This window comes from Falco biarmicus, chromosome 3 (assembly GCF_023638135.1).
Source record: "Falco biarmicus isolate bFalBia1 chromosome 3, bFalBia1.pri, whole genome shotgun sequence".
Lineage (NCBI taxonomy): Eukaryota > Metazoa > Chordata > Aves > Falconiformes > Falconidae > Falco > Falco biarmicus.
This window is the reverse complement of record NC_079290.1, coordinates 76,457,624-76,481,179: the sequence shown is the minus strand read 5'-3', so window position 1 is coordinate 76,481,179 and position 23,556 is coordinate 76,457,624. Positions and strand designations below refer to the sequence as shown.

Genomic DNA, 23,556 nt, shown 5'->3' with positions numbered 1-23,556 from the left:
GCCTTTGCCCTTCCTCTCACTTTCACTGCTCTTTTATTCATGTGACATTTTAAATTAACACAAAGTTCCTAATCTTTACACCACACCTTTCACAGCAGAGGTTGTAGTCTCTTTAGTTTCCAGAAACCCTTATGTCAACCCTGATTTTAAAAAACAGTGTTAGGATAAAATATTTAAGGGAAGAAAAAAAAAAATAAGCAAGCCTGACAGTTCAACCTAACACACACAGAAAAGATCCTCTCTGGCTGTAGCAGAATCTATGTAATAAAGGCAACCAGAAATTATTTGTCTGCTAATAGACTATAGAAGATTATTATCCTAATGACAGTAGTCAAGTTTCCCCCTATCAAAGAATCTTTTTCTTTCAGGAATACAAATCCAGCTTTGACCACAAACCTTTCCTTGCTTCCTTCACTTCTCCCCTCAAACTAAACAAGTACATCCTCTACACTTGAAGAACAAAGGCAACCATTTTTCTTTTTCTAAATAAACTCATAATTTATCTTCCCAAGTTCAGGTTTGCTTTTACATCAAAGACAGTTTTCCCAACACGGTGCTAATTACTTGTGTAAGTTTGTTTATCTACTGATTTAGAAGTAAGTTTTTATCACTCTGTAGATCTTTAGGTCCCAGAGCTGTACTTGGAGTTTCCTTTGCCCAAAGCAAGTACAGAATGCACCAACATACAATTAAGATTGGAAGCCAGGAAACAGTCATTAAAAATTCATGTGAAGAGCACAACAGCTTCAGAAAGAGAACGTAAAAACCAGAAATTGTTAGGTGTCATGAGTTTGTTTTGTCATCACAGCCCCTCCCCAAATGAGTCATAGTAACTCAAAACAGAGATTATTAGATAGTGACAAAGAATACATAATGAAGTTGTATTGAACAACAGGTGCACTTTAGCATTAAAGCAAAACCACTAAGTTACTGATTCTGTGAGCATAAGATCACAGAAAGCAGTAGAATTTATCCAAATTTACCAAGTGTTTATGTATTTTTTAAAAAATCCAAATACCAAAGCTTTCCCAACTCACATCATCTCACGTTTGCGCCTATTTGTATGGAAGTTAGCACACATTTTTAAGGGTGGGGAAAAACCCACACTTGACAATCTCAGGTTGTTTTTTTTTTTTCTTAAAAGTGTACGGCAAATTGAAGACACATTATCTTTTTGTCAAGACTGCAGCATGAGCATGCAAATTCAATGTGCCAAAAAGAAGAATGATCATGCTGAGTTGCACAGTTTGTAACATTCTTTCTTACTATTGTAAACAAATTATGATAAATTATATAGGCTTGAACTAGAGTTAATGCAATCTCTGCCTTCATTACAAAAATATAATAGTTCATCTTTGTTTAGAAAAATGCACTTTAAATGGATTGCTATAAGCTGTTCGGTTTCTAACTTCAGTATTTTGCCATTAATCTTTTCATGTGTTAATGCTTAACATTCCATTTAACTAAATCCAAGTATCACTAAGGTTGTAAAAACCAGTTTAACCCACCTTTTGACTGTTTTGGTTTTTTGTTGGTTTTGTTTTTTTTTTAAATTGAGCTTCAAGACATGGTCTTATTCAACAGAAGGCCTAACCAGAACAATTTGTTAAATCTTTCCCCTAAGGTTAAACAAATTCCGCACACCAAAGTCCCAAACTCCAGAGCATTGTAAGGGTCTCTACTACTTGACTGTCTGAGTAATACTTTATCTGCCAATCCCCATAGATTTCTCCTCATCTAATCAAAGCAAATACAATACTTCTACCTCACTTGAAGTATTACCTAAATATACTTTAGCAGTCTGAGGTTGGCAGCGTCATTCTCCTGCCGTTGTTCTTAAAAGACGCTTTATAGATGATAGTCATAAGGAACGCTTTCCACAGAAATGAAATTTCCTCCACAGGTTTAGTTTTTGAAGGAGCCAAATTCCTCAAGAACAAGATCCCTGATAAAGTTAAGACATGGGCGTTAAACACTTCTTCAACATAACTGTCATCAAGTATCAAAACCATGCTTCATATCATAAAACCCACAAGTTCTAGTCTTGAAACATTTCTAACAAAATATAAAGTTCAACGTAAAACATCAAGAGAAAAGAGTATGCTTCTGAAGATGGAAGAAGGTAACTACCGTTTCACAGACTCATTTCCCACAGTACTTAGGCAAGTATACATTCTGTCCACAACAATATGCTATGAGCTTGACAAACCAGCACAGAGAGTATTTCAAATTTAGAACTGGTGTGAGAAGGACAATCACTGGGAAAGACAGGTTACCTCTGTTAGAGGCATACTAGGACAAAAATCCACCTACAGCACCAGACACATTAATGTACAGTCTTGAATATATTGACCAACGCAGCTGAATCTGATGGGAAAGGATTATCACAGTAAAATAGCTGTCTTCTGTGTCAGCAGCATGAAATTTGGAGAAAGCTGCAGTGAACACTTGACACGTTCTTAGAGGTTTACATATCAAGAGTGGAACATCCACGTCTCTTAAATACTGCTCAGGAACATGCAGAAAAAAACCCGAACTGGACACAACACTAAGAAAAACAAAAAGTGGTGATACCCCTCCCCCATCCTAATTAGCAATAAGAAAAAAAAAACAGTGGACAAGCCTGAAAAGCAGCTCTATTTAAACAGTAACTTTGAGAAAAGGACATGATCTGAACTCCTTTTTTTGAGTATATTCCTTAAGTTCTGTTCAATCTGTTACCCACATACAAAGCCAGTAACAAGTCACTCACACAAATTTAAGACTCAGATGATAGCTTAAATCTTAATCATAATTTATTGTGACAACTTCATACCAAAAGTATCAAAAAAAAAAAGGGGTCTAGTTTGAATGAAACATCAGGTTGAATTTGAATGAAGATCAGCTCAGAGACAAGGAGAGGAGGAACAGAAGAAAATAAGAGGTTGTTCTTCCTCTCCTCAGATTCCTTAATGTGAGATTCAATTAATAGCATTCAACTCCACAGCACTACAGGAATGGCCCTTTTCAGACCAAGACTGTCCTTGAAAAAGCATGTGAAGATAGTAAATTAAAATACTGGAAGCAACACTAACTTTTTTGTTCTCTGTAGGTAGTTACCCAATACAGGAAGTACTATGAAGCTTTTACACTTGGCACCTAGTACACCCAAATAAAGGCAGCAGTTTCCTATCTAAATGCAGAAGCTTAAAACAAACATTGGCAATAAATAGAAAAAGTTATTGTTTTATAAGGGAAAGGAAGGAGCTTAACTACAGGGCTTTAGCAACTCTTAGGCCCAGTGCAGCCCGACCAAAAAGAAATACATTGAGATTTAGTTGAAATATGTCAGTTCCCTACCCTTAACCTCATGGTTATTACAAACCATATACAAGTATATATACATATACATTAATACATAAACAAATTTACAAACACACGAATGGCACAGTGGACTGATTTGTCATCTCTATCGCAATTGCAGACAGCCCTCATGCTACTAGTTTATCTGAACTACACACTGAACTTAGCAGAGTGAAACCAATTTGACAGAAGTCTGCCAATTTACAAGCACATACCTACTTCACTGAAGTCTATTAAAGCATTTTAGAAAATGCACAAGATACGACAGTATTGCATTTATACTTTGCCTATTTTGATTTATTTTACACTGACAGAATGAACTAGTAATTTGTGTGTTTAGACAAGTCATAAACTTACATAAACTCAGATGAGGGACTTTGTTTCCTCTCCCTCTCAGAATCAGCTGAAATGTTTAACAGAAGTCTCAAAGCAACCAGAGAGCTTAACTTCATTAATGTGGAACTGCCTCCCCAACCCCACCCCATTATCCTAAAGCACTTGGGCTGGGGGAATATTGGAAGTGTTTACCAAGTCACTGATATATACTTAGAATACTTACAATCTAGATCAGTTGTAGCACGGTCAGAATTGTATTTTTGTAAATTATCAGTTTAGTCTATGCTTTAACACTGTTCTTAATGAAATTCTTCATGGCCAGGTTCATGTAAAATGTTTTAAGTTTTTAATGTAGGCTTATTGTCTGTTCCACAATGAAAGCTCATCTTTTCCGCCCTACAAGGTTATCACAAGACAGTCACCTCAATCCAATAAAGAATGTCAAAGTAAAAGGAACTTTGTACTGTAATACTGCAATACCTTTAGTCAACTTCCAGTATTTGTGTAAGGTGAAATTCTGCTTATATAACAAAGTCCAAACAAAAAGGTACTACAGCTAAACCTATTTCCTCTACTTCATGCAGTCAAGAGGCTTTGCACCTACAGACTATGTCTTGTTTCTGTAATTTATCAATCCAATTTCTCTTGCAGTGTTTCAGATCCCATTTTGGCCAGTGTAAAACTCAAAATTTGTTCCTGAAGTACATTTGTAGCAGTTCCCAGGGGCTTTCCAGACAAAAATCCCTACCAAGGAATACTGTGAATGCAGGAAGAGCAGTCCAGAATCATATCAAGAAGCCTAACAGTACAAGCAACTGCTGCTCCAAGCTCCTCAGAGAACCACAACGGTGCTCAGCTCCTATTGCATGTGTCACACTGAAGGCACAGAGCTCCTAAACTAAAACAGTGAGCTCATGGTAACACAAGAACAAAAGATTTGGTGACTTCCATTCATGGGATTGTCTTCACTCAAGGATCTGGGTGTACTTGGTGGGTAATGCAGAAATATGGAGAGACTCAGTATGTGCCTCAAGGCAATTTAACCCTGGGGGAAAAAAATAATGTAATGCGAGTTGTACGTTGTGGGAAGTAGTGCAGCAGGAGTGACCTAAACCAACAGAGAGAGATTCACAAGGAACCAGATGAGTGCAATGATGACCCAAGCTGAGCTGGTGCTGGTGCCAACAATCAAACATACTGCTTCTTCTGTCCTGAGTACCCATATTGACAGATGAGATGGAGTTCAAGTCATAGTCTCTTGCAAACATCTGAAGGACTAAAGGAAGCTCATGGAACAGAAGTAACATCTATCTGTTAAAGGGCAAGGGACAGTAGTTAATGAGAATATATAAATCTGTGTGTTGGGTATAAAGACGTTTTAGGTATGTAGTTTAAGTTGTAAGTGTTGCTAAGAAGGATTTTCAGTAATGATAATTAAATACAATAGAATGTTGAGAAAACATATACATATGTATTGTTATGTGGGACCTAAACATGACACAAGTGGTATGGAATAAGGGGTGGAGATTGTATTGGGTCTGGCTGAGCCCCATAGCAGCCCTCATACATAGTGCTGTGCTTGCACTGGTAGCTAGAAAGGTGGTGATAACACACCAGTGTTTTGGCTACTGCTCAGCAGGGCTCACACAGCACCAAGGCTGTCTCTCCAGCCTTCCCCCCTGCTGCCCTCACCAGCAGGCTTGTGGTGGGTGAGAACTTGGGAGGGGACATAGCCAGGGGAGCTGACCCAAAGTGTTCAATGGGATATTCCATATGATATGATGTCTGCTCAGATATAACACCTAAAAGAAAGGAGGAGGGAGGGGGGCGAGGGGGGCATTCGTTATTTACATTTGTCTTCCAGAGCAACTGCTATGTGTACTGAAGCCCTGCTTCCTGCGAAGTGGCTGAACACCACCTGCTGATGGGAAGTAGAGAATAACATCTTCTGTTTTCCTTCACTTCTGTGTGTGCAACTTTTGCTATTGCTTCATCAAACTGCCTTTATCTTGACCCACAAGGGTTTCCCCCCCCCCCCCCCCCATCTTTTCTACCCTTCTGTTCTGCTGAGGAGAGTGATGGAGCAGCTTGGTGAGCATCTAGCATCCAGCCAAGGTAAACCCACCACACTGGTGAAGCATGCTAGAAGAGCAGACTTTTCCTTATTAAGACGGAGGCCAAGATGGGCAATCTTGCTGCAGCTGTCAAATAGCTCGGTACTCTCTACATAGCGCATGCTTCCCATGACTCTGCTGGAGATCATAATTTCCTCCACAACACAAAATATGTACTTTTATCTCAGTCGCTGCAGTGCAGTATCTTATGGTTTAAACTCGTATCTGGTTATTCAACAGACAGGCTAAGATACAGGTGCACACACATCCTCCTGACGGTTTAGTCACAGAGCAAGACAGCCAAAAGCAATAACATCTTAGGCAATCTCCAGTAATCTTTTTGCAGCGATTTATCAAAGCCTCAAGTCTTTCTGTCCAGGTAGGGATTACAGACTTTGTCATCTTACTACCCAGACAGTGTAACACCTCCAAAGATGCTTTGGGAGCATCACAACAGCAGCAGCAAATGCCTATGGCTTAAAATAAATAATAATAGTTTAAAAATAATAATAAAAAAAATCTTAAATTGGAAATCTTCACCCATGAACTTAAAACAGCACTTCAGCTCTCTGGTCAGCATGCATTCACCCTTTAGCTTCCCAGACCAGGAACTCAAATTGATCTCCCTCACCCTGCAGTTGCAGCACAATGTCCCTGACTGTACATGGATGCAGGCATGCTTGTGCACAAAGATGCACCAGATGGCCTGAGAACTCCATTTTCTCAAGCATTTTGAAAATTGGATTTATTCCACAAGCCATCAGAACACCACCACCAGCTGGTCATAAGAATGAAAAATCTGAAGCAAAACTTTGTTCCCTTGTTTTCCCCTCCAAAATAATAATAAATAAATGAAAAGGAGGCATGTTGGATGTTCGTTCAAATGTTTAATATAGTTGTCATTGTAACTGAGACCTGCCTTTCTAACCTAACTTGTGGATTTGGAGTTGAAAGCATATTTTCCACTGGAACCCCTTCAGCATGATTCAGAACTGTCCATTTATGCTTTCAAGACATAAATAATCTTCCACCTGCTTCTTAAAAAGTGTTGGTTTAGATCATGTTCTTAAAGTTTCTTTCCATAAATATAACATAATCATTAAACCTTGTAAGGTTAAGTTGGAAAATGCAACATGAAATCAAACCCATCCAGCTTAATTTCCAAGTAATAGACTAAACTAAAAATAACTGAGGAATTAGAAACGTCAATTCAAATTTTTTATCTTGCCATTTTACTCACAATCAAGAATTACTGAATTTGTACTAGCAGCAGGACTCATTTCTGCAATATCTACAAATAAAGATTTACAATTAACCTCACACCACTTGAATTTCATGGATCTCTGACAGGGTAGGAATCCAGGATCTGCTCAACAGCATAGTTGTCTTTCACCTGCACTTCCAGCCAGCCTCAAAGGGATAAGGAATGTAGGAGAAGTACTCCATCACAGGATATCTGCATCACGTAACGACCATAAGATCTTTTCAGCCTGGGTTCTATTTGAACCTTCAGTGGTGGAACCTAGAAAAAGGTGACTTTCTCTAAAATTCCTTGATTTTTTCTAATTTCAGTATCAGCTTTGTTATCCTTACCAATTCTGGCTCCCTGTTAGATTCTGAGAAACTAGAGATGGCTGGGTCCAGTCAGCAATAAATTAGATGAAAGCAGCATAATTTATACCACTCATGATTTCAAGAAAATTAAGTCTCATGAAACAAGTCTTATCTTCTTCCTCCACAAGACTACATTTTTATTTGATTATGGCAATAAAGAGCCTTTTTTTTCTGCAAGGTATCTAACTCTGGCATAGATGAGCTCTTGCAGATCTAGTCTAGCTTGAGCTACTTGCCACGACTTCTGTCACTGAACCACACTGCTGCAGCAACTAAGCATTTCTTCTCCACTTCATACTAATCTGCCTGACTTTAGTGGGGCAGATGAGGAGCACTCACATGATCAAGCTATGACAGCACTAAGTACATGAATCAAACCATTCCTAAAGTGATTATTTATACCCTCAAGGCTCAACTCAACAACACAGGGGCTTTTATAGTACTTTTTCCTGACAGAGCTCCCATGCCTTCTGTCAGGTTTCACCCTACTGCTTGGCCCCTTATTTATGCCATACTTTTAACAAATTGCTGACATGCAATGTTGCAAAAAGCATTTTTTTACAGTGAAACATCCTTGGATCTGATCCCTGACCTGGTTTTCAGCACAGCCCCACAAACAACTGAAAGGGCAGGTATCTGCCTGCAGCACCAAGACGGGCACAAGAAGCCAAGAACTCTTTGAACTTGTAGTGATCATGAAACACCTGTATTGACCATGAAACACCTGTAATGCCAAAACACAGCCTATGAGAGAGTCCAACAAAAGCAAGTATAAGCATTCCTAAAATAAATGCATGTAGTCCACAACAGGCAGATTTCTTTTTTAAAAATTCTTCAGGAAGGGAAAGGAGGAAAGCAGTCAGCCAGCAGCACTGTCAGTGCAATCCTGAAGTGTTCTGCTCACAGTCAGTCACCAGTTTTCCCTGTGAACAAACTAATAAAATCACTCCTGCTGAACTTCACAAAACTGGCACAGTAGTAGAAGATGATGGGTCTTGTTGGCTGTACATTCTGATTTGCATCTCTTGGGGATGCAGAACTGCATCAACACACTGTAGCTCAATTCAGTGAAATCACAGGTCACCCACAGAGAGACAAGTTTCACTCACACTCACTAGGTTTAAAGATGGTGCCCTGGATTTCAGCAGCACTCTAAGAACTCTGGTGTAACAACAGAAAAACAACTGACCATGAGCTCTCAGTCTAATGCTACAGCCAAGAAAGTAAACATGAGCCATGAATGCATTACAAAGTAACATTAAGTAAGGAGCAATGCCATTTCATAAAACATTCAGCAAACCATTATAACAAACATTGCTGTGCCCAGTTGAAATGTCTGCACGTTATGCACAAAGTCAGAAAAAAGCTACAAGAATAATTCCAAGTCTGGAAAGCATCTGGAAATAAATTTTGTTTCTAGCTATCTAGACAACCAAATATAAGAGTAAGAGGTGGCTTGCATATGAATTTCACATACCTTCATGTGAAGAATATTTTTCCTCATAGTTCCAGAACTTTTTGTCACATGCCTGCTTAGGTACCAAGACAGGAAATAACAGGGACCATACAAATATCAGCTACAATAAAAGACCGGTTATTATTCTGAAGTTTCTATGTAGAACCCAAGTAAGTAACTGTTCTTCATTAAAGAAACTCAGAAGCAGACAAACTAATGAGATCCAAGCAGAGGGCTTATGCTAAAAAGTTACAGGCTTAAAATACATTCTTGGAGGAAGTTCTAGGGACTGATCCAGGAAGAACCAATTAGAGTGTTCACAATGATCCTTTCCGACCTGAAGCAAATGTACAGTTCAGAACCTATTTCTTTACAAGCCATCCATATGACTAACTCTCCAGTGTAATTTAAAGAGTGATAGTCCAAATGATATCTAGGGAGAACAGTCAGCTGACTTCCATTTAAGATCATCATAACAGCTTTAACAAAAGCTGTTAAAAGGAGGGACAAATGGAAACAGAGACAGATGGAACCTTTGCTAGTCACTTATCCAAAGCAAATTTTCTTAGTTAGCAAATAAAGTAGCTCTATCAGAAGTGGCAATGAAGCTATAATTGCTTGTAAAAACAAAAAGTCTTGTTGGTATGTGTAAGTTTGTATTCAGTCAGGTCATAAGAAAATTGTTTTGTTCCCTCCCTAATCAAGTATAAAACCAAAATATGCACCATACATCCTAGCTACCTCAAACATCCATTCCACTCCTTACTGCCACCAGGAACCAGCAGCCTCGCAAGGGCTTTTGGGGTACAAAAGTCAGTTTGAATAACACCATAAATTCATTTAGCTCTGTAGCCAAAGCTGCACGCTTGCCTCCTAGCACTAGCTATGGTGGCTGTTTCTTCATTGATAACCTATCCTTCAGTGATAAAACCACTCCAAGTTTATTAGCACTGCTGGTTATGTCCACGTATAGGACAAACTGAAGTATACTCCAGAGCACACCCTTCCTCAACAGCCCTGCACCCAGTGTCCCACTCCCTGGTTCGTCTCTCAAAGAGCTTTTCCACTAGCACCTGTGCAGAGGCGGAGGTTACCAAGTTCGGAATTTCACAGAACGTACTTCTCAAGCAAAGCAGGTGACAGTCTTGGAAGTAGACAGAGCGGTCACATCTTGTCCCTCCAGAACTGCACTGAATTCGTATTTTGTCTTCAGGGTCATTTTTTCAGCACCACAAACTGCTGTTGGATTACGTGGGGTCAGTCAAACATTTGTTTCCAATGACTGTTTTCCCTTTATGTACAAGACCACAGAAAACAAAGAACATCAGTCTCCATCTCAATTGTATCAGCTCTGCAATGTAGACAGACTATTGCACCGTTTCACAAACCAGTACAAAAACGCTGCAGTTTTCTAAGACTCACTGAAGGAAAAGTGGGAGAAAAGCTTTCTTCCCTAATATATATCTGGACTTGGGAGTCTGACCCAAAACTGCAGGAAAGCAGGCGGCACTGTTCAGAGAGCTGCTCTCTGTAGGGAGAGCTCCCCCAGGCCTGGGACTTCTCATGAAATCTATATTTGGTAGCTCCCACAACTCATTTAGTGCTGCCCTACTCTTGACAGCCTTATCCAGTTAATTAGGTTAGTGCATATGCAATAAAGAGGAATTCATACTCTTTAAATATTGTCCTATCTCCCTTGGAAGCTAACCAATCATTTGCCCTGTATCTTGCAAAAACAGCTTTCCGAACACCTTGCTGAAGGTTTTAGTACTATTTGAAAGCTCTATCTGCCTTCAATTAAGAAATAACTTTTGATTTCAGTAAACAGTAAAATGCCTTGGAAATCTTGAAAGCAAAATAAGTATAGTTCATTTTGAGGGCTGCCCTTCAAGATAGCACTTGCACTTCACCTTGCCCACTTTCAACAGCTCCTGAAAGTCAACAGTGAAGCCACAGAAGTTCTTCAGACTATTTTCTCTTCCTAGGCAGCTTCCAGCCCTCAGCTTCCTGAAGCAGCCAGGAAAGTTCTCCACTCCTGGCATTACACAAATGCTGAGAAATTGACAGCTGTAACAGGGAAAAAATTGCTTTCTGAAACAAACTTCTGATTAATAGTATTTTCTAGTTATGAAAGACCACAGCTTTCTGTTCTGTCTGACAGTTTTCAGATTATGATCATGCTGGAAATGTTACCAGATGTTCTGTTTCTCTCTGTCAAGGCAAGATGAAATTCTTCTAGAAGAAATACTTCTATCAGTAGCTAATACCATAACATGTGGGGGGAAGAAATCAAAGTCAAGAAATCCAGTTATAAACCAAAACATGCTGGGTGTTTAATGTGAAAATACACCAAAATCCAAGCACACAAGCTGTAAAGTGAAAATATCTGCTGGCAAATTTCAAAAGCAGCAAACAAAAAACTCACTTTTTTTGTTTCTCAGCACTGAATTTTTCTGTTCCCACTCCCCTCCAAGGAATGCAGTCATCAACTTCAGTGTATTTTTCACTAATACACAGACAAATGCTTGAACTCTTTCCTTGTTTTCCCCATACTTCGAAAATATCTTTACTTTTCAAAGCCAGAAATGATGCATCAGAAAGGTTTTATTATAAGAAAAATTTATAACGCACATTGTGCATCAACATGCTACACAGGAAAAAAGTGATTGCAAGCAATACTATCAAAAGAGGAGATGGCTCAGAGAATTCAAGAGAAAGAAGTGAAGGCGGTAAGTAACCTCAATTTGTTTGCAGTTCTAAAGTTAAGAATACTGTAAAAATACTTGTTCAGATTATTTCCTCATACATTGACTTCCTAAAATATATTAAGCACCTTTCATGAACTATCAAAATAATCAATTTTTTCCCCTCCAAACGCCTACTGTTTGCAACAAACAATTTGAGTACTGTGACAAATGTTCTGATGTCCCAAAGGCTCCCCCATTTTCACACTAAAAACAAAGGTTTGATTCCCTATCGTACAAGTTTTGTAACAGTTCATCCAACAGAGAAAAGCCAACTATGAAGTATCATTGTATGAGAGGAAGGGAGCGAAGGGAGGCAGCAGACATACAGGCAGGTGATCACTTAAGCAATCAGCTTAAAGGAGAATGGGAAAAGTGCTACAGTCAACGTTTAGTAGCTTCAGTGGCCTCTCTGCAAGGAATCAGCAGTCTCTGCTGTCTTAGTAAGCAGGTCTCCCCATTGGAAAAAAACCCCACTATCAAAATTAACACCTTCTAATTAACTGGAAGTCAAGAACAGAACTCCAACACGCTGCTGAGGGCTGTGTGCAGAATTAATTGTGCAAGGCGGACACTGGAAAACACGTAGAGCCACCCTGCAGCAAGGTGTTCTCAGCTGCAGCTCACAACATGGCCTTGGCAGACAAGACTGTGGGCTCAGGAGCAGTCACAGAGGGGACACTCCTCCTTGGAGAAAGCAGCTGTCAGTAACAAACAAGAAAACATCCTGCCACCCTCTCTTCATTGTTGAAGAACAGGGAAAGAAAAAGAAAAAAAGGAAAAAAAAGAACAAACAAGCCCAGTATATGAAATAGCAGGAAGAGAGAGGTAAAGAAACAAGTCTTTTGCACAACAAAAGAAGTTATATTGCTAGTGTATTAAAAAGAGCTCTTCCCTCCACAGAGCTACAGCAATATGTCTGGATTCACACAAATACACATCCAAAGACCACAACATGAGAGAAGGTAAACAGATACTGCCCACTGGACTTTACACTTCCAGGGTGTTTGTTGCCTATCCTAGTGATACGACCTATTTTGAAGAACACCACCACTCTTCACTTACTTGCTTAATTCAAGCAGATAACAGACTCATCATTCATCGTCTCTCAAAGCAAAGCACTCATGGAGGGTTCATTATTCGGGAAGAATTTCCACTCAGTAAGTAGCCTGAATATAAAACCTACATACTAAGGATTTGCATCTCTACTGAATAGTAATCTTTGTTGTAACACAACAATTGTACAAAGTACTAGTGTTTTCAGATCTGCTTACAAAAATAGAAGTTCTTGGGCTTGGTTGTTTGGTTTTTTTTTTGCAGAAATGTAAGCCCTCAATTTAAAATCATACCATATCACAGCTCTGGGAACCACTAACAAGGTAAGAAAGATACATTTAAATGACAGAAAACAGCCTTGACCTGGATGGCAACAAGGGAGAAAAAAAGAGAACTTAACAGAGCTACTCCTTTTCTCAGAAACTGTGGAAAATTCGCATGCACAGTTGAGGCAGGTTAACATTTGGACATTAATTTTGTTCAGACTTAGCACCAACAGAAAAGATGTGATGCAGTTAATATGTTTATTTTATCCATCAATATTAAAATGAGAATTTGTTCACAGCCTAGGATAATGTTAAAGCTTAACACTACCATATTAAACTGCCTATGGTCTAACACATAACGTACTAGACCTCAAATTTGAAATGCACACAGTAAGAAAATTTAAACTTAAAAATGGGAAGTGGTTTCCTTGTTTAGTCTCAGTTTAGGCAGAAAAATAAATAGGTGTTTTCCCAGCCAAGACCGCTAAACTACAAAATTCCTCTCAAGTCTACATTTGTTTTTTTTGTAACTAACACACACCAAGGAAAATAACACATATAATCAATTACTAGTACTACGAAGAACTACTGTGAAAAGCATTATTTTCAACAGCCACAAAAGAATTCAACCTTGGGTAAGTTATCCTTTGAAATAATATTGCATTCTACAATAATTTAATTACAGGTCACAGTCCCCAAGCTATAACACTATGCTTTTCTAACTGTGCATTTGATACTGGTTCATATGAGTCCATGTTCTTCAAAGGCAAGGACCTACACTCCGCAAATACTTGTGTAGAATTAGTTGCCTTTCATAAACATTACATTGGACCTTCCATTAGGATTTTCAGTCTCTTATTTATTATATAACCTGTCACACGTATTAAAATAATGAAACACAGTAACAACTCAATTCAACGTGTTTGTCAGTATACTAAAAAAAAAAAAGAAAAAAAGACTACATTTAGTATTTGTTTGGATAAACTATCTGTGGTTCCATAACAGGGAAGGGAAATAAACTGAATCTGTACAGATAAAAAACATACACAGCCAGTAAAAATTAACTCTTAATAATTTTCATGCTTCATAGCTGGAGCCTGAATCTAGAACTTCAAGAAATATTTCAAAATAATCTCATCACAATGTAGCTAATGGTCCAGGACATATTTAAATTGATGCATAGAAATAAATGGAAATAGCAAGTCAAATGAAGAGCAGATGGTCACTCTAAACACTTCATTACCTTCCAACCCTTTTATTTCTAATGTGGAAAGAATAAAAGAACATTTACCATTGTCTGCACTGGAAAACAAATACTAAAAAACCCCATGTGTTTCTCAAGTAATTTAAAATACTAACCCAACAACACTGCACATATAGTTAACAGCTGTTGACTTCATCCTTTGAGCAAAAAATAAATTATTTGTACTTATCCCTATATTTTGCTTTCAAGTGGTCTACGAATTCAATGACATACATGTTCTCCCTTTTTCTCTCAGCCTCTTTCCCATGCCATTTTAGTTTTCAGGTCCATTTTTGTTGTCTCATATGAAACCATGCATTTTTAAAGTGGGGAGGTTTAACCTTTGAATTAACTATTTCACTGATCACTACCAGTGTTCCCCTAATGTCTGCTCTACAACTGGGAATGTTCAGAACCAGCAGTCACCTGTGCCATTTGTGCTCTGACAGACAGGGCACTTTGCTAGTCAAGCTGGCTGAATGAGCTGCTGTGCCAGCCACAGACCCCTGGCCACAGCATTTTCATAGGGAAGGAACAGGACTGAGGAGCATTTCAAATTTCTGGCAGCTGCAGAGAACCACACAAGTGATCTAAACTGACAGGAGAGAATGGGACAGAGAACTATGCTTGAGGCCCAAACCAGAAGGAAGCAAACCTCTCATGCTTATTAAAGTGCCTCCTAGAAGAGATACTCCATGGTGAACTGTTTCACAGCTTACGTAGCTGCTCATCGGATGCAAAGAAAACTGCTCTTATGGATTGGGAAAACAGGGTTGAGTAAGAAAACCCCACAAAACTAAAAGACATTAGCTCTTACTAAAAAGAAAATTCAGTAGGGACCATGCTAGTAATACAGATCATATCCATACAGAAAAAGTATAGAGAATTTGGCCAGGGAGAAGACTGTGAAGAAAGGTGGGTGGAAATGGTTGGGAATTTAAAAACAGAAGCCCCAAATCAGCAAATGGACCTATGCTTGGAGAAAGCAAGACACTAAATGAAGCCAGCCGCTCAGAGAAAGTTACAGAAAAAGTGATAGTTACAGAGGCGCTCCAAGTAGAAGCAGAAGGAAGCACATGAGGAAGAAAAGCACACACAGAGAAGCAGGAGTAGAGATATCTGTCCTCACTGTTTCAGAGAGCTGGATTGACAATATATCCCATACTTTATGCACCATTTCTAGTGTCTTCAACGTTTCAGCCCGTTTCTTCCTGACCTACCTCCTGCAATCCAAACAAAACTAGCTATCTGCTTGCTCTTCTGTATGGAAGGGCTGCCACTTCCAAACTCTCTTTCCTCCTATTTCCTGCCTCATAGGAACTTTTTACATGACATTGTTTTTCTTTTTCAGGACCACCACTAAGAGCCTGAGGCTACAGGTTTGCTACACAGCCATCTAGTCCAGAACCAACCACTGGGGGCAAAGAAAACACAAACACCAAACCCAAAACATGAGATGGACACTGTTTACAAGAAACTCGTATTTTCTAGCTGCTCTGAAAGTTTCCTTCTTATTGACCGTCTCCATTCAAACCCATGGTGGTCTTCAGAGTTTCTTCAGTGTTCATGATCACATAGTTAAGGCCAGGGCAAACAGCTGCTACTAAAATGCATTTTGTGGCAACAAACAAAAGGCCTAGCCACAACGACTTTTCACATGGTTACTCTCCAAAGCATAGCTGTGTTCTAGTCCATTATAAAAAAAAGGCTTCCAAAAGAATGCCTTATACAACCTTATCTTCTCCTGATCACTCCAAACACATAAGCTCTCCATCAGAGAATCAGTACCAGGTGCTCATACTTCTGTCTTTGCAGTACATTACTCTCACCATTGGCTTTCTCCACCTTACTGGTTGTCAACTCCTTGCGGCAGCAGTCCTGTTATCCTGTCTATCTATACTGCATTGAAAAATGGTATTGGTTTCCATAAAAAACTAATGGAACTCACACGCAGATTTTATCTAACATATGCCAAAACAAAACACTGTGCATTGTCTCCCTGTTCTACTATGTACTGTTGAAATGCCTTTTAGCTGCTGTAGATTTATTGGGGATGTTTGGTGAGCACATCAAGAGCTGAAATTCCCTCTTCTCTCTCAAGAAGCTAATGCTGTGCATTTCTGAAGCACATCTGCAGTCACATGTGCACACCCCACCTCATTCCTATTTCTCTGGGGCTGTACGTCCCTGATTCTGTACGTGATTCTACTACGAATGCTTTTTACACACCTTCAGTATACACAGCAATGCATCAAAGCATACGGTACATGGAAAAGATAATTAAAGGCTACTGCCAGAAGACAACACATCGAGCTCTAGCTACAGTTACTTGATCAGAGCTGTAAGGTAATGAAAAGGCATTTCAACATGAGCTGCAGAAGCAAAATACCCAACTCCTCCTACAAATGGAGCTTTATCAGTTTATAAAGGGGATTACAGGTGCTGGTGCCTGCAGGAGTTCATGAACATGAGAGACCATTCCAGTGCAGCAAATATGCTTTTAACATTTTCCAGCAAGTATTCTAATTTTATGCTGTTGAAAGGTAACTTCTGCATAAAGGCATATTATCAATTTCACTTTAAGTGATAAAAGGTTTAAAGAATTAATAAAAAATCATGTTCCCCATCTGATGTAATATATCTATTTGGGTGGGGACTAACTCCTCAGTTAGGAGACTCCAGAGAATGACTTAAATCTAAGTGTCTACATGCATATTAGTGCATTTCTCTAGAATTACTATTCCTGAAACATCATTAGAAAAACATGTGTGATAAAAAAGAAAAAAAAAATGAGTTTTACTTCTCTCCTGAAATTTCTAACTTTATCAAGTCAAAAATATATTAACCAATAATTACAAGATAGACATGACTACACAAGAGTTAACATTTACATTTAATGTAAGCATAGAAGCCAGACAGCAAATTTTGTTATGTTCTTGTTACTCCAACAAAAAAAGGATACAATGCATAGGTAACTAGAGATTAGAAAACGGTACTGAAGAACATTTACTATCCCTGTCCTGAAGTGTTTCCATAGCAGCCAAAACAATTATTAAAACAGACCAAAAGGAAGGCAAAGAAATAATGCAAAAGCTATCCATCTGAAAACAATTCATAGATTTGAGGAGTTATATTTGCCTTGTTCATTAATTTAACCATTAAACATCACCTACTTGCTAATACATCACACCGGTCTTTCTAATGACGTTCATAGCAGCACAGAAATTTATCAGAGCAAGAAGATTTTTAGGATGGAGTATTTATGACAGACAACATGTTGACTGCTGTGGCTTCATGTCACAGAAAATTTAAAGTATCCTCTATCTGCTCTGCAGGATGAGGATCCCTCTTTTGCATCCCGCTTACACAAACCCAAGTCATTCCCCTCCTGCCCTCCCCCAGCTTACACAGAATACTATTTTCAGTGGCATTAAGAAGAGAGATATCAATTCCTGCTATTCTGGACAGCCCCACTGAATAGCTATCTTTCATATATCCTCCCTTAAAGCTTTAGTAAGATGCACTGAACTAAAAAGTAGGAGACTCAGTTTTTAGAAATGCCAGCAACCATGTCTTAAAGTCAACAAAAGTTTGGCTTTTTGGCCTCATCTGAGCACCATTTATAGACTGTTCCATTTACGTGTTAACTAGCAGGCATCATCACCACTGCGTAAATGTCAATGCTCTTTCCTTGCATTTTTATGTAAGAACACAGCATCAACCATAACCAGGTTTTTTTTTTCGTTAAAAGGCATGAGTCCTCCAGAAGAACAGAGGCAAGACTGTTCTGACAGCAGTAGGCAAGTGGCCTTCCAACCTACCTACAGCTGAGTTACACTCTAAACAAGTAACAGCCTCCAATGCAAGCAAAGATGCAACACAAAAGGTACTAAACAGGTTCTCAATGGTAAAAAATACACTGATACCTATGTGAGAAGGAGGAAAGGACGGTTTCTCATCTAAGTATTTTTCTCCATGTGTCAGTTCTTATAACTAGATTTCAGATGTACAGAGATGTGGTGTCAGGTCAAGAGGAAGTAATGACACCATTTATGCTCCCCTTCCCATGGGAAATCACCCCACAGCAACAGAACCGGTCAACTGCCACTCACTCCTATACAACAGATCCAACCTTAATAGCATCTCACATTCAATACAGGGCCCTGAGGAACTCGTGGGTTTAAAAAGCCATCCAGTGCATTATTCTATTTAGAAAGAATACTTTCAAAGTACACGATTCTTGCTCTAAGAGTGAACAAAAAAGCCCGCATCATTAAGCAATCCTTGAAATTTCATGGAGAAGCTGAGTATAGAAACGGTTATCCAGGGGTATCTACAGTGCTCAGAACAATTTTATGTTGACATCTGTATGGGCAGGAAATAAGTTCAGGAAAGGTAGAGAACACCTACAAGTGAAAGACTACACAGCACCATAGGAGGGCAGGCTGGCAGATGCAGTAGTCTGAAGGCAGAGGACATGCAGCAAAAAGAATAAAGTGCAAACGCCCCAGAAGGAAGTGAGCGTGGAAATGCATACAAGAAAAAACGTGACTGGTCACAATACTGCTATACAGCCTAGAGAAGAACAAGCTAAGGAAGGACTTGGGGATCAGGGTAGATCTATGCTTCTGTTATCACCATGAGCAGACAGGAGCTTACCAGATGTGCTTGCTGTTTCTAATACAGATACTATCACATAAATGATAACGTTAACCCAAAGACAGTTATCAACCTACCGATATAGGATTTCTTTTTCCAACACCAGCATCAGCCCTCACATATGAGAAAACACTGCGGCAGAACCCGATACATTTAACCTGGACAAAAGTTTCAGGGTTTCAGTTTTACTTGAATACTAAAAAAATCCCACACAGTAAGTCAACAAAAAAAACTGAAACTTTTTTTTTCTACACATATAGCTAAAGTTTTCCCTCAGTTGTGTCTTTTCTGTCATTCATCCACACAAACAAGTACATCCTGTCATCTTCAAAATCTAATAAACCTTTCAGTTACTTCTAGTGAAGTCTTAGCCTAAAAAGTTGTAGTTGGAAGAGTACCATATCCTAATACCAACAAGTTCCTATTTTCCACTGGAAAGACAACTGGGGTGTAATGTTTGCAGGTAGTAAAAAGAACACATTTTACAGATGCCAGTATCTCCTGAAAAAAGTGCTTGTGAACACAGCCAGCAGCTCAGTGAAGTCCTCTGCAATTATCTACAAATTTGACTTCATGGGTAAACTGCTCACTGGTGACAAAGCCCACACGCCCTTCCTTTCAACAAAACTTGAGCTGAAATGGAAAGAAACCACCATAAGCTTTTTTTTTTTTTTTTTTAATGGAAAAGATGCTACTGAATTCATTCTGTATCACCGAATGTACCACTGAATACAGTCCTGTACCACAGCTTTGGAGTATTGAAGCATGTTCTGCTTCAGGCCCCAATCCCATAAAATCTAGAGCTGCAAAGCTGAGAGAAACTTTACTGATCAACTTTATAAATGGTGCAACGCCTCTTTCAGTTTTTCTGACTCTCAGTGTGGGTGTTACTTTCCGTGAAAGAAAGGGGAAAAGCACGAGGAAGATACGTAATTCAACAGAACAGTTTTTAATGCTCAACATATTGACAGTTATTACGTGCTCCAGAGTCCTCCACCAGTCTAGGAATTTCAATGGAAAAAAATACCAACTTCCTACCCTATCCTTGGACAAATCAACCACAACCACCACGTTGTGCAGTTCACATTCTGAAAACACTGGCAGTCTAGGCTTCATTTGGAGGTCAAATGCAAGCAAGAGTGCTCCACGGTTTCTTTACTGGACCAAGCAGGTACTTCCATATACTTTCAAAACTCAAGGACTAAGAAGAGTGCCATTACCTCATTTTCTGATGCTTCAAAACCACAGACCATCTTAAACAGGCTCTACAGCAAAAGCTGAACTCTGATAAATCAGAGGAAGTATAACCTTAAGCAAAATACTTACTGAGCTTATCTACGCAGACCTCTGTAAGTAAATCCGTAGCATGCTGATAACATTCAAGTCTTTAGAAAAGATTTGTGCAGAAATGTTAGGAGGACTGCAGCAACTTGTGAAGGAGATATGAGGGGAGGAAATATATTAGCATTTCAAATATCTGGAAACGCGTGATCTAGTCTTTAAGGCAAGGGAGGCCTGACAGTTCTGCAGCAAGTATCTCTAGGTGGCTCCATTCACATGCTTCTAATTTCACTTGTAAGAGTCTCACCCCATCTCTTCAGTTTCTTTCAAGCAGAAACCATAGGGTTGTGAAATTCCACGTTTTAGTGAAATGATGCCAATGTACACAAATAATTATTAATATGAAAAACACCTAACAAGATTCAAAAGATACTCTGAAAAAAACACTTTTTTACACTCCCAGAGAATGAAGTAGTGCACGATTTATCAGGTTGTTTCACTCATTAATGGTAAGCTTCCCCACCTGCTTTTGCAGACCAACTGTTAATGGCTGGTGATTATTCGGGTAGAAGATTAAATATTTTTCAAATATGATGAACTCTGACACTATTCCACAAGAAATTTGGTTTTCAAGAAGGGCGGGGGGGGGAGTCGGGGGGGCGGGGAAGGTCAGCAACAGAGGACGGGTGTCGAGTATTTAGTAGCTGCGGGGAACGAACGTCTGGCAAACCCTGACTCTGTACGTTAGTAATATACACGGTGCAGTTTCCTTGAAGAGAGGTAAAAGGGCACGCAACGGGCTCTGGGGGTGCCGAAAGACTCACAAACGCGGCCGGGCTTCAAAGCAGGCGAACACAAACACACGCAGAGCCGCGCTGGCCGGCACCGTCCCTTCCTCGTTCCTCAGGCGCGGCGGCGGGAGGGGGAAAAGTTCAGCGCCGGCCCCGGCCCCGCACCCGCCCGAGCCGCGGCCCCGGCCCCCGCCGCCGCCTGAGGCGCTGACGGCCCCGCCGCCCCCTCACGGCCGGGCCGGGCCGCCCCCCGGGCCAGGGGCTGCAGGGCGGGCGGGCGGGCGGACCCTGCCCCGGAGCCGTAGGGGTTACCTGGGACCGCGGCCCTGCAGCAGCCGGGCGGGGCGGCCCGCACGGGGCGGCCGCTGGCCCGGGATGGGAGAAGCGCCTCAGGCTGCCCCCCCGGGCGGAGGGCAACGCGGGCCGTGCGCGGCTCCGCGTCACACACCCGAGCGAGGCCCCTCGGCCAGCCCCGCTCATCTCCCGCCGGCAGGGGGGCGGCGGGGGCGTTAGAAAACAAGAAATAAAGAGGCGGTGCCCCCGCAGACCCCCGCCGCGGCAGGCGCAGCGCGGCCTCGCCTCACGGCTGGCCTCGCCTCGCTCTCCCGCCGGCGCCACAGGTGCTGCGGGGCTGGGAGCCGCCCCTCCGCCGGCCGCAAGCCGGGGCGCAGCGAGGCCAAAGGCACCGCTCCCCCGCAGAGGCTCGGCTCCGGCCCCCGCGGCACGCCGTGGTGCCCCTAAGGCCAGCGGTGCCGTCGGGCGGGGTCTGCGGGCAGCCCCCCCACCCCCGGCCGGGGCGACACACAGGCAGCGCCCCGCAGCGCAGGGGCAGCCCCTCCTGGGAGAGACGCCGCCGAAGGCAACGCTGCAGGGGGCTGTTTTCTGGCTGCGAGGGGGGAGGCGAGCAGGCGCCCACCTCCACGGGGGCTCCGGGGGAAGGGATGAGGGACGCAGCAGGCTGCAGCCGGCGGGAAGGGGGCGGGGGGCGAGCGGAGAGGCGGTCATGGCGGGGAGGCACTCCGCGCACCTGGCAGCAGGTGCTTGCAGGCAGCTACGGCGGCGAGGACGCCCGCGGTGGGGAGGAAAAAACTAGCTGGGCTTGCCCGGAGAACGGCGCATGTCGTGCAGCCGCGGGGGGGGCACTCGCGGGGACCTGTCACCGAAGGGGACGACGACGACGATGCGGAGGAGGGGAGAGGGCAGATGCAAGTGCTGTTTTGCAGGCAGGGGAGGCAAGCGCGCGTTACTCACCGGCAGCTCCACGTTGACTTCGGTCCCGTCCAGGAGGAGGACGCGGCACTGCAGCACCGGCTTACTGCCGCCGGCCGCCGGGATGTGAACGGGGGCTCCGGCGCTGTGCACGACTCCTCCGGGGTGCGGCGAGGAGGGGAAGCCTCCCGAGCCGGCGGCGGCGGCTCCTCGTAGCCCCCCGTCCCGCTCGTCCCCCTCGCCGCCGAGCCCACCTCGCCCGGCTCCGCGCCCGGCTCCTCGCCCGTAGCGCTGCATCGATCTCCGGCCAAAGGTCCTGCGCAGGAACCGCAGCATCCTGGGGGCGCCCTGCCCGGCCGCTCACACCCCCGAGCCCGCAGCTCCGCGCCCGGCCCCGCGCCGCCTCCCAGAGCAACGCAGCAGCGCCGCCCGCCGGGAGCCGGCCCGCGCCGGGAGCCGGCCGGCCCGGCCCGCCCCGACCGACCGCTCCGCCCTCTGCAGCGCCGCCCGCCACCGGCACGGCGGGGCGGGCCGCGCCGCGGCCCCTCCTGCCGCCGCCGAGGTGGGCGAGCCCGGGCGGCGGGCAGGGGGCGCTGCTGAGGCGGGCGACGGGAGGCCACCTGTGGTGGTGGCGGCGGCCGGGGCGCTCGCCCTCAGCCCGCCGGCCCCCTGCCCCTCAGCCCCGCTCGCCCCGCTGCGGGGGGGAGCGCTGAGCCCCGCGGCGCCTCCAACAACTGCCGCGGCGATCGCGCCGGCCGTTGAGGCGGCGTCTGCGCGGTGGCTGGCCCTCGCCGCCGCCTCCGGGCCGGGGAGGGGAGAGGAGCGGCGGCGGGGCAGGGGCGCGGGGCCTCCCCCGGCTGGGCCTTCCGCCGGGCCCGTGGCCTGGGGGCGCCGCGCTCCGCGCCGGGGCGGCCCGTCCTGCGCGCCGAGCTGGCGGCTCTGCCCCCGCCCCGCGTCCCCCCCGCCCCGGGCTGCCGCTCCCGCCCCTTCGGGCGGGCGGGAGAGGGGATGGGGGAAGTTAATCGCGAAATAAAAAACGGCGAGGGCTGAAGAACGGACAAGCCCCAGCGCAGCCGGGAGGACACGGCTCGCCTGTGCCGGGGAGGCCGAAGCGGCGTGTCCCGCCGCGGGGCGGGGGGGTCACGGCACCGCACCGCCTCCCCCCTCCCCTCCCGCCGCCGCCCGTGTCCCTGGCGTGTCCCCCTGAAATGCTCCCGCGTTCTGCGTTGCCGCCGGCGCGGTCCGGTGGTTTGGGGAAACTAACGTGTTCCCGTGGAAAAAAAAAAAACCCTACACACACACACACACACACACACGCTCACACACACCCCGGGGTCTCGCTCCCTTTCCGCAGCTATAAGTGTGGAAGCAATACGGGTTTATAAATGCCATAGCAAATCCATAGGTATACTCGCTCACACAGTCGCGCCGCCGATAAGTTAAAC

At 43.3% G+C, this 23,556-nt stretch overlaps 1 protein-coding gene across 3 annotated transcripts in view; it reads right to left on the bottom strand.

The window, feature by feature from the left end:
* EPB41L4B (erythrocyte membrane protein band 4.1 like 4B) overlaps window positions 1-23,044 on the bottom strand; it is a 169,522-nt gene extending 146,478 nt beyond the window's left edge. Inside the window, exon 1 of one of the 3 annotated variants that reach the window (XM_056332552.1) lies at window positions 22,154-23,044. In XM_056332552.1, coding sequence (XP_056188527.1) covers window positions 22,154-22,447 — 294 coding nt within the window. In that variant the 5' untranslated portion in view covers window positions 22,448-23,044. The remainder of the gene's footprint in view (window positions 1-22,153) is intronic. The other 2 variants (XM_056332554.1, XM_056332553.1) reach the window with 2 other exon arrangements.
* Between the last annotated feature and the right edge of the window lie 512 nt (window positions 23,045-23,556).